This window comes from Entelurus aequoreus, linkage group LG16, assembly GCF_033978785.1.
Source record: "Entelurus aequoreus isolate RoL-2023_Sb linkage group LG16, RoL_Eaeq_v1.1, whole genome shotgun sequence".
NCBI lineage: Eukaryota > Metazoa > Chordata > Actinopteri > Syngnathiformes > Syngnathidae > Entelurus > Entelurus aequoreus.
In genome coordinates, this window is record NC_084746.1 from 43,349,417 (window position 1) to 43,364,500 (window position 15,084).

At 41.1% G+C, this 15,084-nt stretch overlaps 1 protein-coding gene across 3 annotated transcripts in view; it reads left to right on the forward strand.

Moving 5' to 3' along the window:
- Window positions 1-15,084, forward strand: part of myo10 (myosin X) — a 130,360-nt gene that overhangs the window by 47,079 nt on the left and 68,197 nt on the right. For all 3 annotated transcript variants that reach the window (XM_062023044.1, XM_062023043.1, XM_062023045.1), the window contains 2 exons: window positions 3,617-3,715; window positions 11,852-12,010. In XM_062023044.1, coding sequence (XP_061879028.1) covers window positions 3,617-3,715; window positions 11,852-12,010 — 258 coding nt within the window. The remainder of the gene's footprint in view (window positions 1-3,616; window positions 3,716-11,851; window positions 12,011-15,084) is intronic.

The window sequence follows — 15,084 nt, forward strand, 5'->3', positions numbered from 1 at the left end:
TATTTTAAGTTAGTAAAGACATCTGAGAAGATTGGAACTTTTTTAACAAAGCTTTTCTTGTGGAACACTTGACGCGGCCCGGCCTCACCCAGATTCTGCCTCCAGTAGCCCCCAGGTAAATTGAGTTTGAGACCCCTGCTGTACAGTGTACTTTTTGAAGTGCGCTGACGCAAATTGAGGACACATCCCTTTATTTTCACAGATAACCTTGGAGAGATCATGTTGCAGAGGTTTAGGTTGTTGCGCTAGGACTGAATTAAGAGTACACAATAAGACAGTGTGTTGCGGCTGGATTCCCCCTGGAGGGGCTGAGGGGGCACATGCTGTAGACAAAGAATAAGGGTGCGTGTGTGTGCGCGCGGAGATCTAGAAAGTGTGCCAGGGGGAGGGGTAGACCCCCAACCCATCTTCTCTTGTTGCCGCTCTTCTTGCTCGTGCACATGAGGAATGTACATGTGGTCGCACACGCCATCTTTGTGTGCACGTGACAATGCCACGCTTCCTTTGTGTGCGCAAGGTTCTCTTCTTAATGCTATCAAGTTCCGCAATCTCCCCCCGCCCTTCTCCTGGGAAGACATGATGGACTTTACACCCAAATAGCACAATTCTGTTCCCAGTGGGTGTGTGTGCCTGTGAGGCAGACTGATAGGGTGGTCAAAGATCTCTCAGAATGAGCGGACGTTCATTTTGTGTACATATTTGAACTACCGCATTTTTCGGACTGTAAGGTGCACTTAAAATACTTAAATTTTCTAAAAAATCGACAGTGCGCCTTATAACCCTGTGCGCCTAATGTACGGAATAATTCTGGTTGTGCTTACCGACCTCGAAGTACATGGTTTAATGATAAGTGTGACCAGTAGATGGTAGTCACACATAAGAGATACGTATAGACCGCAATATGACACCAGTAAACAACACCAAAACTTTAAATGTTCCATTGACAATGAATAACATTACACAGGGCAGGCAAAAATCTGTAAAAATTGTTTGGTATGACTTTAAAGCCGCACCGCTTGATGGATTGTCGGCCCATTACGGCTACCGTAGTCAGAGGTACAAGTATTACTATGGTGTGTGTATAAGGACCGCAAAATGGCACCCATTAGCAGACACATTATCTGGCGTTTTGTTTCACAAAATTATGCAAAACCAACTTTTCTTACCTTCTGGTACCTGCTGATCTGTATTTGAGATCTGTATAAGTCCTGAAAATTTGCGCACTTCCGCCACTGTAGTCCGTGCCGATGCCGTAGTCAATAAGCTTCTTCTTTTGCACTATCTTCTTGTTATGAGGCATTCATCCTCTGCTGTTGCCATTTCTAATATAAAGTAGCATAAAGTTCTAACTTATATCTCGCTATGTAAGCGCTAAAAACTACCAGTGTAGTGAGTTTACATAATTCAGCCACGGAACTTTAGTTATTAGAGAGTTCCGGTCGGACGGTTATTCACGAGACACATTTCCGGCGTTGTTGCACTAGTGAGCCACGGACGAGGAGATGCTGCTCCGTTGTTGATTTAAGTAGTCTGAATGTCATTAAAACAGTTAGCTCCGTCTTTTGACACTTCTTCAACCCCCGTCCTTGCACGCTACACCGCTACAACAAAGATGACAGGGAGAAGACGCTGTCGAAGGTGAGCCACGTAAATAAGACCGCCCACAAAACGGCGCACCCTGAAGCGACTGTCAGAAAGCAACTTGAAGATGGTCTGTAAAACATAATCTATGCAACATTTTGACCAAAGAACCACCATTACATGTTATGTAGACCACAAGGAAGTGTTTTCAATTTAGAAAAAAATATATACAAACCCCGTTTCCATATGAGTTGGGAAATTGTGTTAGATGTAATTATAAACGGAATACAATGATTTGCAAATCATTTCAACCCATATTCAGTTGAATATGCTACAAAGACAACATATTTCATGTTCAAACTGATAAAAAAAAATGTTTTGCAAATAATCATTAACTTTAGAAGTTGATGCCAGCAACACGTGACTAAGAAGTTGGGAACGGTGGCAATAAATACTTATAAAGTTGAGGAATGCTCACCAAACACTTATTTGGAACATCCCACAGGTGTGCAGGCTAATTGGGAACAGGTGGGTGCCATGATTGGGTATAAAAACAGCTTCCCAAAAAAATGCTCAGTCTTTCACAAGAAAGGATGGGGCGAGGTACACCCCTTTGTCCACAACTGCGTGAGCAAATAGTCAAAACAGTTTAAGAACAACATTTCTCAAAGTGCAATTGCAAGAAATTTAGGGATTTCAACATCTACGGTCCATAATATCATCAAAAGGTTCAGAGAATCTTGAGAAATCACTCCACGTAAGCGGCATGGCCGGAAACCAACATTGAATGATCGTCACTTCGATCCCTCAGACGGCACTGTATCAAAAACTGACATCAGTCTCTAAAGGATATCACCACATGGGCTCAGGAACACTTCAGAAAACCACTGTCACTAAATACAGTTTGTCGCTACATCTGTAAGTGCAAGTTAAAGCTCTACTATGCAAAGCGAAAGCCATTTATCAACAACATCCAGAAACGCCGCCGGCTTCTCTGGGCCCGAGACCATCTAAGATGGACTCATGCAAAGTGGAAAAGTGTTCTGTGGTCTGACGAGTCCACATTTCAAATTGTTTTTGGAAATATTCGACATTGTGCGAACCATCCAGACTGTTATCGACGCAAAGTTCAAAAGCCAGCATCTGTGATGGTATGGGGGTGCATTAGTGCCCAAGGCATGGGTAACTTATACATCTGCGAAGGCACCATTAATGCTGAAAGGTACATACAGGTTTTGGAACAACATATGTTGCCATCCAAGCAACGTTATCATGGAAGCCCCTGCTTATTTCAGCAAGACAATGCCAAGCCACATTCAGCACGTGTTACAACAGCGTGGCTTCGTAAAAAAAGAGTGCGGGTACTTTCCTGGCTCGCCTGCAGTCCAGACCTGTCTCCCATCGAAAATGTGTGGCGCATTATGAAGCGTAAAATACGACAGCGGAGACCCCGGACTGTTGAACGACTGAAGCTCTACATAAAACAAGAATGGGAAAGAATTCCACTTTCAAAGCTTCAACAATTAGTTTCCTCAGTTCCCAATCGTTTATTGAGTGTTGTTAAAAGAAAAGGTGATGTAACACAGTGGTGAACATGCCCTTTCCCAACTACTTTGGCACGTGTTGCAGCCAGGAAATTCTAAGTTAATTATTATTTGCAAAAAAAAAATAAAGTTTATTAGTTTGAACATCAAATATCTTGTCTTTGTAGTGCATTCAATTGAATATGGGTTGAAAAGGATTTGCAAATCATTGTATTCCGTTTATATTTACATCTAACACAATTTCCCATCTCATATGGAAACGGGGTTTGTAATATGACCCCTTTAATGCGCCTTTCGTATGAAGAAAAACCTGACTAGACGTGCTCATCGGCAGTGTGCCTTATAATCTGGTGCGCCCTATGGTCCGTAAAATACGGTATATAGAAAGTTCTGGTTGTGATCCATATATTATAATTAAAATATTCTACACATTTAGAATGAAAGTGTATTTGTAGTCTTTGCTGGCATATGACGTTGGTCTTTGTGTGCAGGGCGAGCGTGTGTGGCTTCATGAGGACGAGCAGTATCTTCCAAGCATCGTGTCCTCCTGCTCAGGCGGTGTGGTCGTTTTCGCCACGGACTACGGCCAGGTGAGGACCCCTTTTCCTTCTTGTACCGTACTCCTCCTTCTTTCGGTGCTAAAGCTAGCTTGTCTTTTGCTGAGAAGTTCACCAACGTTGTTTGACCCAAACGCTTCACTTCAGCCAATCACAGAGCAGCACACATTCCGCTCTATCCGCATGTTGCCAAAACAACCAGATGAAGACCAGGTGACGCAGGTCAAAAATAAATTGTCACTCAGTTCATAAAAAAACAGAACACTTGGGGTGCAAGAGTTTCCTTTTAAGGCGTCAGGCTCCACCCAGGTGGCTTGCTAGAGTCTTTTGAAGTTTGGATTCCAAACAGCAAGTCAAGTCATCATAGTTTCACGCCGTGTCAGAACAAACACTATGTCAAGCATCATGCTGGGTCGCGCACTCGCACCTCTGTGATAGTGTTTTTTTCAGGCTAGCATGCCAATGTGCTAATTTGGTCATACAGGGACAACACTAGTGTTGGGAGTTGAAGGTCATTTGATATGTATTGAAAATGTTAATAGGTAATGTGTGATTCAATCCAACATCAACCTGTTATCGAACAACTGCTGAGGCTATGTCTACACTAAGCCGGATAACCCCTTAAACGAATAATTAAAACGACAATTGTGTGTGTGGACAAGGATTAGGTTAGGTGGGATTTACCCTGGATAACCTTAGCCAGTTTAGTGTAGAAGGGGCCTGATTCAATCCAACATCAAGCTGTTACCTAACAACTGCTTAGTGTAAAGTCAGCCATGACAGTTGACTTGAGTTTTATGCTGTCACTCAAATAGTAATACTTGGTAGTCCTGGGGCGATAATACATTTTGCTGGATGATATATTGTCCCACAAATTATTGCCGATAAACTATGTTATTGTCAACATTATTTGGAGACCAAATTAATAAAGTAATCATAACATAGAAATGATGCAAGCGACCCTTTTATTTTTCATGAGCATTGTTTACCATTTGCCAACAATATCTTATATCATAACCTGTATCATAACCAAGCTGTAGCGACATTGTTATTGTAAGAGAGAACACTGAGGAACTGTATGTTTGTAAAGTATTAGCCCACATTTAGGGCTGGGCGATATTGACGAAAAATGATATCTCGATATATTTTTACTTAAACTCGATATTCGATATCTATCTCGATATATTTTCCGGTGAAAATATTTATATAAAGATATATATTTTTGAGCGAGATTCACTGAAATTGAAGTGAATGACAAATGTACTGTAAACAGTCAGTGGCACTTTTATTAACACACTTAGAAAGCACTTACTTTCTCTTTTAACATGTTCTATCTACACTTCTGTTAAAATGTAATAATCATTTATTTTTCTGTTGTTCGAGTGCTGTACATTAGTTTTGGGTGATACCACAAATTTTGGTATCAATCCGATACCAACTCGTTAGAGGATCATCCATTGGTCATATTCAAAGTCGTCATGTGTCCAGGGACATATTTCCTGAGTTTATAAACATAATATAAATTTAAAAAAACAAAAGATGTTGTGATGCCAAAAAATATTGACGTAATCATAGTAGTATCGATTAGATACGCTCCTGTACTTGGTATCATTACAGTGGATTTTAGGTGTAGATCCACCCTTTTCTGTCTACACACATTGTCGGTTTGTAAGTACTCCGTGATTGTGCGCTACCAAACATGCTCGTCTGCTCAGAAACCAGCAATGACATGACGGCGGTATAGTACCGAATGATTCATTAGTATCGCGGTACAATACTAATACCGGTATACCGTACAACCCTACTCGAAGGATTACGTGTATAAGTTCTCAAGTGCACCATTTCAAACACAGACTGTGTCGGCGACACAGATAGGCCCCGCCCCCATGGTAATTGAATGGTGATTCAAAGAGCAGCTGCTGCTTTTGATGATGAAGATGTTACCTGTGCCTCTCTCCTGAAGACAAGCGGACTGAATGATTCCATTTCCGTGTGGCTCGTAAAGTTGTCTGGAGGTTCTACAGTGGGCCGGCCAAAGTTGTGTTAAGTGAGGCCTGAAAGCCCAAAGAGTACACGTTATAATTTTTGTCATTTTGTCTACAAGTTGGAGTTCTGATCATGGAAGCAGTTAAGGCGAGCCTGAATGCTGACTCAGTGTGCCAGATTGTCCTCAGATCTGGACCTAATTCGGTTTCTAATTGCTCCAGTTGTCTGCGCTGAGAAAACAAAGCTGTGGGGCCCTGCGCTAAGCCTAGCGACAGATGCTTACATGAGTAAATCTGTGTGAAACAAAGTCGGTAGACAAGTAGGTGGGAGGTTGGGAGGGGAAGGGGGGGGTGCGGGTTTTTAAACTCCGATTAGCCCGGATGAACGTTGTTGTTTTTATTTACACCGATCTAGAAAGTGAATTCACATCTACACTCACACAATAAAATTAGCCACCCGGCACACTAATTCTAAGAAGGCATGCAACTGCCTAATTCAGTGGTTCTTAACCTTGTTGGAGGTACCGAACCCCACCAGTTTCATATGCGCATTCACTGAACCCTTCTTTAGTGAAAAATAAAAAAAAAATTTTTCAAATTCAAGACAAAGTTATAAATAAATGATAAATGTTTTTTTTACTGGTGCACAAAATGAACCGTGCATGAACATCACTTTGTTCAAAGAACAAAACCAACACAGAGCATGAACTCACAACAAATTACACACCTGCAAATCAGTGTGACTACTGCGGTTGCCGTGTACATAATACGCCGATAGGGAGAAGTTTTTATTTACACGATGAGTCGGCTGTGTCTTGACCTCCGCGGCGGAAGCTCCGCCGAACCCCCGAGGCTAACTCACCGAACCCCTAGGGTTCAATCGAACCCAGGTTAAGAACCACTGGCCTAATTACTGCAAAGATACGTAGATAGATGGATGAATAGCTGATGGCAGATACAAATTTGTTGAATAGAGAAGTCAGTTGTTTACTGTAAAGGTCATGTAACCATCAGGCAAGTTAAAGTGGTGTTTAGTGTGTGTTTGTGTGTTGTCAACACAGGATGTGCTTGTTTAAAGATTTACAAGTGGTCAGTCATGATATGACCTCAACAAAGCTTTAATTAAAATGACCACTCAGCCTCGTTAGCAACTTTTACTGACTTCCCCCTGTAGCCACGTTCAAACTGGAATGTCAACAATGAAGATGCTGTGTGTGTCTGTGCGTGCAGATGTAATTGACTCCTGGGACAGAGGGGTCTTTTTCTTCAGGGGAGATCAACCCAAGCTGGCTTCACTTTGTGCGAGCGTGAGCAACATTTAGACAACATTTTTTTGTTGTGACTTTTGACACAAGTCATGCGTAGCCTCACTTGTGTGTTAGCGTCGGACTGACATTTAGCTCTTGAACTTCCTGCTGAGCCCAAACCAGAACCATGTAGTGTAAACATTCACCAAGAGTTCAGCGTCTTCTTGACAACAGGTGTAAACTTTGGATTTTCAGGTCTGGGCCATCAGGCTATCTATCTTTTAGGCCTGTGCAATATGACCTAAAAATAAAATATAGGATTTTTTTCCAAAAAAAATTAAGATTGCGATTTTTTTTTTTCACCTACTTTTTAAAGTTAAAGTACCACTGATAGTCACACACACACTAGGTGAGGTGAAATTACTCTCTGCATTTGACCCATCCCCTTGTTCCACCCCCTGGTAGGTGAGGAGAGCAGTGAGCAGCAGCAGAGAGCAGCAGCAGTGGCCGCGCTCGGGAATCATTTTAGTGATTTAACCCCCAATTCCAACCCTTGATGCTGAGATTTCATAGTCTTTGGTATGACTCGGCCGGTGTTTGAATTCACGACCTACCGATCTCAGGGCGGACACTCTAACCACAAGAAACCAATAAATGACTCTCACTATTATGTTAGATTCACTTTGGACTGGACTCACAATATTATGCTAAATCCACTCGACGTCCATTGCACCGGTCGCCCTAGGGGTGGGGTCCCCACATCTGCGGTCCTCTCCAAGGTTTCTCATTGTCCCATTGGGTTGAGTTTTTCCTTGCCCTGATGTGGGATCTGAACCGAGGATGTCGTTGTGGCTTGTGCAGCCCTTTGAAACACTTATGAGTTAGGGCTATATACATAAACATAGAATACAAATGACAGAGATAATTCAAAACAAGTTTTTATTTTATTTTTTAAAAACTAGTAGTTTGAAATGACACTGCATAAACTACATTTTACTCTTACCAAAATTCTAATTTGAATAATGTTGTTCCTCTTTGACCCGATATAAATTGTACTGTTTATGAAATCATTTTCAAAGAACTACATTAAGAGCTTCCTCTGGGAAGCAATACTTGTCTTGAATAAAATACTTCTGTAAACAAAAATGTAGTATTGCACAATCGCATGCAAATAAATAAAAATCTCCAAGATTGATATTAATAAAATGCAAACTTAAAACTTCTGTCTTGAATAAAATACTTCTGTAAATGTCCCTAGAGTGTGACTGAGTGTGAACGGTTGTCTGTATATCTGTGTTGGCCCTGTGATGAGGTGGCGACTTTCCAGGGTGTACCCCCCTTCCGCCCAAGTGCAGCTGGGATAGGCTCCATCACCCCCCGCGACCCTGAGGGACAAGCAGTAAAAAAATGGATGGATGGATGGGAAATACAAATTTAGTATTACACATTGTATGCAAATAAATAATCAATTAAAACATTGAGAGGACTAAAGTTTCAGCAAGTGGATAAACGCAAGCTTTTTTTTTAATGAACATATCTTGGCGATGTGCAGAGCGACTGCTTTAGTGATTGTTCTCCACTTTGCTTCTTTCTTATCATACGTGGTACCTTGTGTAAATGACTCCACCCCAGTAAGCTGCTTCTTAGCCAGAGTTTTTGGTTGTTACGTTCTTGTTTGCCTCGTAAAGAGTTGAATTTCCCGCACTCGGCTGGATGCTGTTTCAGATGCTGGAATAAGTTTGTTGTGTTGCTGCCTTTTTCAAACAAACTTTGCAGCGTGCAGTCATTTGTTCCACGCCTGCTGCCGCGAAACCAAACTACTGACAACCCTTTTCTTTTTTCAGCCAAACGTCTCGCTGACTAGTGTTAGCATTAGCAATGTTTTGCTAGGTCTATGAACCTATGCCAGGGGTCGGCAACCCAAAACGTTGAAAGCCAAATTGGACCAAAAATACAAAAAACAAAACTGTCTGGGGCCGCAAAAAATGAAAAGCCGCATGTAAGTCTTATAATGAAGGCAACACATGACATAAGTGTTTATATTAGCTATAATAGCCTGCTGTAAAAAATGACTGTCGCAGGCTGAAGCAAATCTTGACAGAAATGATATAATGTAATATTTATTCTACACATTTTTACATGGTAGTAAATCAGAGGCTACTCAGAAGGTGAGATAACTCCTGGAAATGACTGACTTTTAATGGTCAAAGGTATAGATGTGTGTGTCCAAGTTAAAGGAAACGGCAGGCTGTCTTCTTTTAATAGATTTATTACAATCTTTGGCAAGCTAAGTAACGTTTGCTTTGGTTTGGAACAACATGGCACACAAACAACTATCAGGAATGCAGCCAATATTACATACAGATATTGTGTCATGAGACATTCAAACTAAATTATATACAAAGAGGATAAAAATAAAGGATATTAAATGAACTCAAATATACCTACAAATGAGGCATAATGATGCAATATGTACATACAGCTAGCCTAAAGAGCATGTTAGCATTGATTAGCTTGCAGTCATGCACTTACCAAATATGCCTGATTAGCACTCCAACAAGTCAATAACATCAACAAAGCTCACCTTTGTGCATTCACGCACAGCATAAAAGGTTTGGTGGACAAAATGAGACAAAGAAGGAGTGGAAGATTTTACATGTAAACAAACTGTTGCGTTTGTTTGTATTTTTCCCCCATCTTTTTCCATTTTCAATTCTTTTTTTTCAAAATGATCCATAGAGCCACTAGAGCGGTGGGTTGCTGACCCCCGATCTACGCTAAGGAAATCAGGAGGAGGGCAGAAGCTACAGAAGCTCCTGGCAAAAAATATGCCGTAGCAAGAGGACGGGGAAAAAAATTGTTTTTTTTGTTGTTTTTTTTCATTCGTCTTCAACAAAAAAAAAATCAAATTTTTAAATCGATGTATAATCCAGGACTACTCTCTTGTCTGAGTTCTTAAAAAGACAGTGGTACCTTGGTTTTCGTACCCCCCACGTTTCCTAAAGTTTGTATTCTAACGTTTTTTACCAAAAGTTTGCCCCGGTTTTTGCTTGTTGTCTTAGTTATCGTATGGACAAACCTTGCCAAACAGCAACTCATTGTTACATATGGAGATGTAATGTTTGCGGGACGTAGAAAAAAAAAGGTACTGGTGATGATGAGCAAGCTCGTTTGCCAGCTGCTGAGATGGGGTTTTACCTGAGAGGTCAAGTTACCTGTGTGGACAGGTAACTTGACACTAGACTCTTTTCTTCTTTTTTCTTGATGATTTGATTGCTTTCTACCTTCCTTTATTCCTTCTCTATTTCAGGTCCATGCGGGGGCAGTGCTAGGGGGTGAATACCAGGGTTTAAGCCCTGGATGTTTTCTGAAAAGCCTCAAATCTGAAATTTACATTTGAGGAAAAATTTGAAAGGCAATTTAAAATAAATAAAAAATAGTGAACAACAGGCTGAATAAGTGTACGTTATATGACACATAAATAACCAACCGAGAATGTGCCTGGTATGTTATTATAACATATATTATGGTAAGAGTCATTCAAATAACTATAACTTATAGAACATGCTATAGGTTTACCAAACAATCTGTCACTCCTAATCTCTAAATCCCATGAAATTTTATACGTCTAGTCTCTTACGTGAATGAGCTAAATAATATTATTTGATATTTTACGGTAATGTGTTAATAATTTCACACACAAGTCGCTCCTGAGTATAAGTCGCACTGGCCAAACTATGAAAAAAACTGCGACTTATAGTCAGAAAAATACGGTAAATATGAATAATTATACAATGAAATAAATTTGAATTTTCTCAAGTAAAAATTGCTGAAATGTTACATTTCCTGATCAAACACTGGGTAGGAACCTGAAATGAGGATGGACAAGCCAAGCTTACCCTCTGATTGCGCAATCATCCACAAACTGGGTTGAATGGCTTCTGTCTGTTTTTGTCGGCATGTTGCTAATATAAGGGTTGCAGAAACCTTTTTTTACACGCCCTGACTTTAAGGAGCCTGTGTAATGTCTTTAATTTAAATGTGACATCATTATTCTTGATAATTGGACAACAAACTGCAGAGAAATGTCATACAGCGAGGCGCACACTACCCTGGCCTACTTACTGGCAGGCACTTATGGCTTCCATCTTTCTACACAGTGGGAAAAAAGAGACACTAATAATATAACCAAAAATAAATATGGAGGACTTTTACAACAAACTAACAGAGCTTCCTGGAGAATGATAGGTGCATGTACCTCTTATAAAAATAAGGTAGGACCACAAATGCCACCCATCTATCCATTTTTTACCGCTTATCCCTCTCGGAGTTGCGAGGCAGCTGAAGCTTATCCCAGCTGCAGTGGGGCCGATGGCGGTGTACACCCTGGACAAGTCGCCAACACAGATAGACAACATTCACACTCACATTCACACAATAGGGCCAATTTTAGTGTCACCAATCAGCCTATCCCCAGGTGCATGTCTTTAAGTATAAACAAATGTATTAAATTGGATTAAGAAGTGAATTATTTCCGTATTTTATTTGTTATCCTCTTAGTAAACAACTTGTATTAACATTAGTTACAGTACAAGATGTTGAAGAAAGTTGAAAAATGCCTCACTAGTCATGAACCTCACCGCACATCACTGGCTTCAGTGTAAAGTAAGTTTGTCATCATCTCACTGATGTCACGCTTGATGCAAACCCAAAGATGTGGCTGACATTGGTGTGTGAAAAACCTGAAGGCCAAAGAAGAACATCTCAACCAACAGGAGCTTTATCAGCTCAAATAAATGCAGACAACATTTACAAGGTCTCTGAGATGATCAAGTTTAGTCTGCAGCTGATAAGAAGCCTTGAACTGCTGTTCCAGACACTAATTATTCAACATCATGTCTTGCTCTGACCATTTTTATTTCCGTTGTGTCTTCCAGGTGTACACGTACAAGCAGAATGCACTGACGAGGCAGAAGGTCCAGCCCATGCATGGCAGCAATGTCACGGGCGTGGAGGACATGGCGGCGCTTGAGGACCTGCACGATGGCGCCATCATGCACAACCTCTTTCTGCGCTATCAACAGAGACACATCTACGTGAGTTTAGTATATTTAATATTTACGCATGTTTCCATGCACAAACAATCTTCCTGAATCATGAAGGAGAAGCTTTGTTTAGTTATTTTACGGTTAAAATTAGGTAATATATGTGTCAAGTCCTATACAAACTCGATCTGCTCCGCCCTATCAGCCGTCGTAGATGCTAGAAGTTGTTCTGATAATGACAGCGCTGATAAGGCATGTACGCTGCTGGATGAGACATGATGGGGAAAACATTTCAAAAGCTGATTCTTCACATTCTTGTCGGGCCAATCGTCATTTTAAGCCTGCAAGGTGATTTAGTGTGTCGCCAGTCAACAAAAGGCGCAGTGTGGTAACACAAAGCAAAGTAGGACAAAGAGCTTCCAGCGTGTTCTGTGGCACAAACAACTAACATGAACTGGCAATTTCTGCCAAACAAAGCAGCGACAAAGAGCGCTTTGTGTTTTTGTGCAATGCTAACATTTGGAAACTGTCACCTCGTCTCTTGAATTGCATCTGAACGTTCTCATATGTTGAGAATGATCCCACCACAACGCTGGTGGAGACTTGAGAAACTTCCTGCCTGCGCCACTTAGTATCTCACGCTCCTTTGGAGCGGAACGCTTTGGAAAACTGCTGCGCTTCTGTACCGCCTTGCTTGGAAACTTACTATGCAGGATTGCAGTGGTTCCTAGTTCTTAAACAGCGAGGGGCTGTGTCTACAAATAGGCCTGGGTCGATAACACATTTTGCCGGAAGATATATTCTCCCACAGATTATTGCCTATAAACAATATTATCAGCATTATTTTAAAACTAAATTAGAGGCCTACTGAAACCCACTACTACCGACCACGCAGTCTGATAGTTTATACATCAATGATGAAATCTTAACATTGCAACACATGTTAATACGGCCGGGTTAACTTATAAAGTGCAATTTCAAATTTCCCGCTAAACTTCCGGTTGAAAACATCTATTTATGATGACGTATGCGCGTGACGTCAATCGTTGAATCGGAAGTATTGGTACACCATTGTATCCAATACAAAAAGCTCGGTTTTCATCGCAAAATTCCACAGTATTCTGGACATCTGTGTTGGTGAATCTTTTGCAATTTGTTTAATGAACAATGAAGACTGCAAAGAAGAAAGCTTTAGGTGGGATCGGTGTATTAGCGGCTGGCTACAGCAACACAACCAGGAGGACTTTGACTTGGATAGCAGACGCGCTATCCGACGCCGCTAGCCGCCGACCGCATATATGATCGGGTGAAGTCCTTCGTCGCTCCGTCGATCGCTGGAATGCAGGTGAGCACGGGTGTTGATGAGCAGATGAGGGCTGGCTGGCGTAGGTGGATAGCTAATGTTTTTAGCATAGCTCTGTGAGGTCCCGTTGCTAAGTTAGCTTCAATGGCGTCGTTAGCAACATCATTGTTAAGCTTCACCAGGCTGGAAAGCATTAACCGTGTAGTTACATGTCCATGGTTTAATAGTATTGTTGATTTTCTGTCTATCCTTCCAGTCAGGGGTTTATTTATTTTGTTTCTATCTGCAGTTAAGCCCGATGCTATCACGTTAGCTCCGTAGCTAAAGTGCTTCGCCGATGTATTGTCGTGGAGATAAAAGTCACTGTGAATGTCCATTTCGCGTTTTCGACTCTCATTTTCAAGAGGATATAGTATCCGAGGTGGTTTGAAATACAAATCCGTGATCCACAATAGAAAAAGGAGAGGGTGTGGAATCCAATGAGCCAGCTTGTACCTAAGTTACGGTCAGAGCGAAAAAAGATGCGTCCTGCACTGCACTCTAGTCCTTCACTCTCACGTTCCTCATCCACGAATCTTTCATCCTGGCTCAAATTAATGGGGTAATCGTCGCTTTCTCGGTCCGAATCGCTCTCGCTGCTGGTGTAAACAATGGGGAAATGTGAGGAGCCTTGTGACGTCATGCTACTTCCGGTACAGGCAAGGCTTTTTTTATCAGCGACCAAAAGTTGCGAACTTTATCGTCGATGTTCTCTACTAAATCCTTTCAGCAAAAATATGGCAATATTGCGAAATGATCACCAAAAAATTCATTTCAGTAGGCCTTTAAGCACTAATGTAATCTTGGTGTGTAATACAAAAATAAAGAAGTAACCCTTTCCAACGCAATAAAATAATATTTCTCATTCGTGTTCTTTACCATTGTAATTGAAAAGTCAACAACGTTTAATTATCGTATTTTTTGGACTTTAAGGCGCACTTAAAATCCTTTAATTTTCTCAAAAATCGACAGCGCGCCTTATAAGCCAGTGCGTCTAATGTACGGCATAATTCTGGTTGTGCTTACTGACCTCGAAGCAATTTTATTTGGTACATGGTGTAATGATAAGTGTGACCAGTAGATAGCAGTCGTACATAAGAGATACGTGTAGACTGCAATACGATGGCAGTATACAACACCAAAACTTTAAATGTTCCATTGAGAATATAGAACATTACACACGGCGCTCAAAAATCTGTCAAAATGTTTTTAGTATGACTTCGGTAAGCTATGAAGCCGCACCGCTTGATGGATTGTTGGCACATTAAACAAACAAGTATTACTATTGTGTGTGTATAAGGACCGCAAAATGACATAATACCTGGCATTATGCAAAACCAACTTTTCTTACCTTCTGGTACCTGCTGATGTGTATTTGAGACCTGCATAAGTCCTGAAAATGTGCGCACATCCGCAATTGTAGTCCATGCCGACACCGTAGTCATAAGCTTCTTCTTTTTCTCTACCTTCTTATGAGACATTCATCTTCCGCTGTTGCCATTTCTAATATAAAGAGCATAAAGTTCTGACTTATATCTGTCAGTAGACAAGCTATCAAAGCGCTAAAAACTGTAGTGGGTTTACATAATTCACCCACGGAACTTTAGTAATTAGAGGGTTCCGGTCGGACGGTTTTTCACGGGACACATTTCCGGCGTTGATGTTGCATTATTGAACCACGGATGAGGAGATGCTGCTCCGTTATTGTTTTTAGTAAAGTCTAAATGTCATTAAAACAGTTAGCTCCATCTTTTGACACTTCTTCCACTCCCGTCCTTGCACG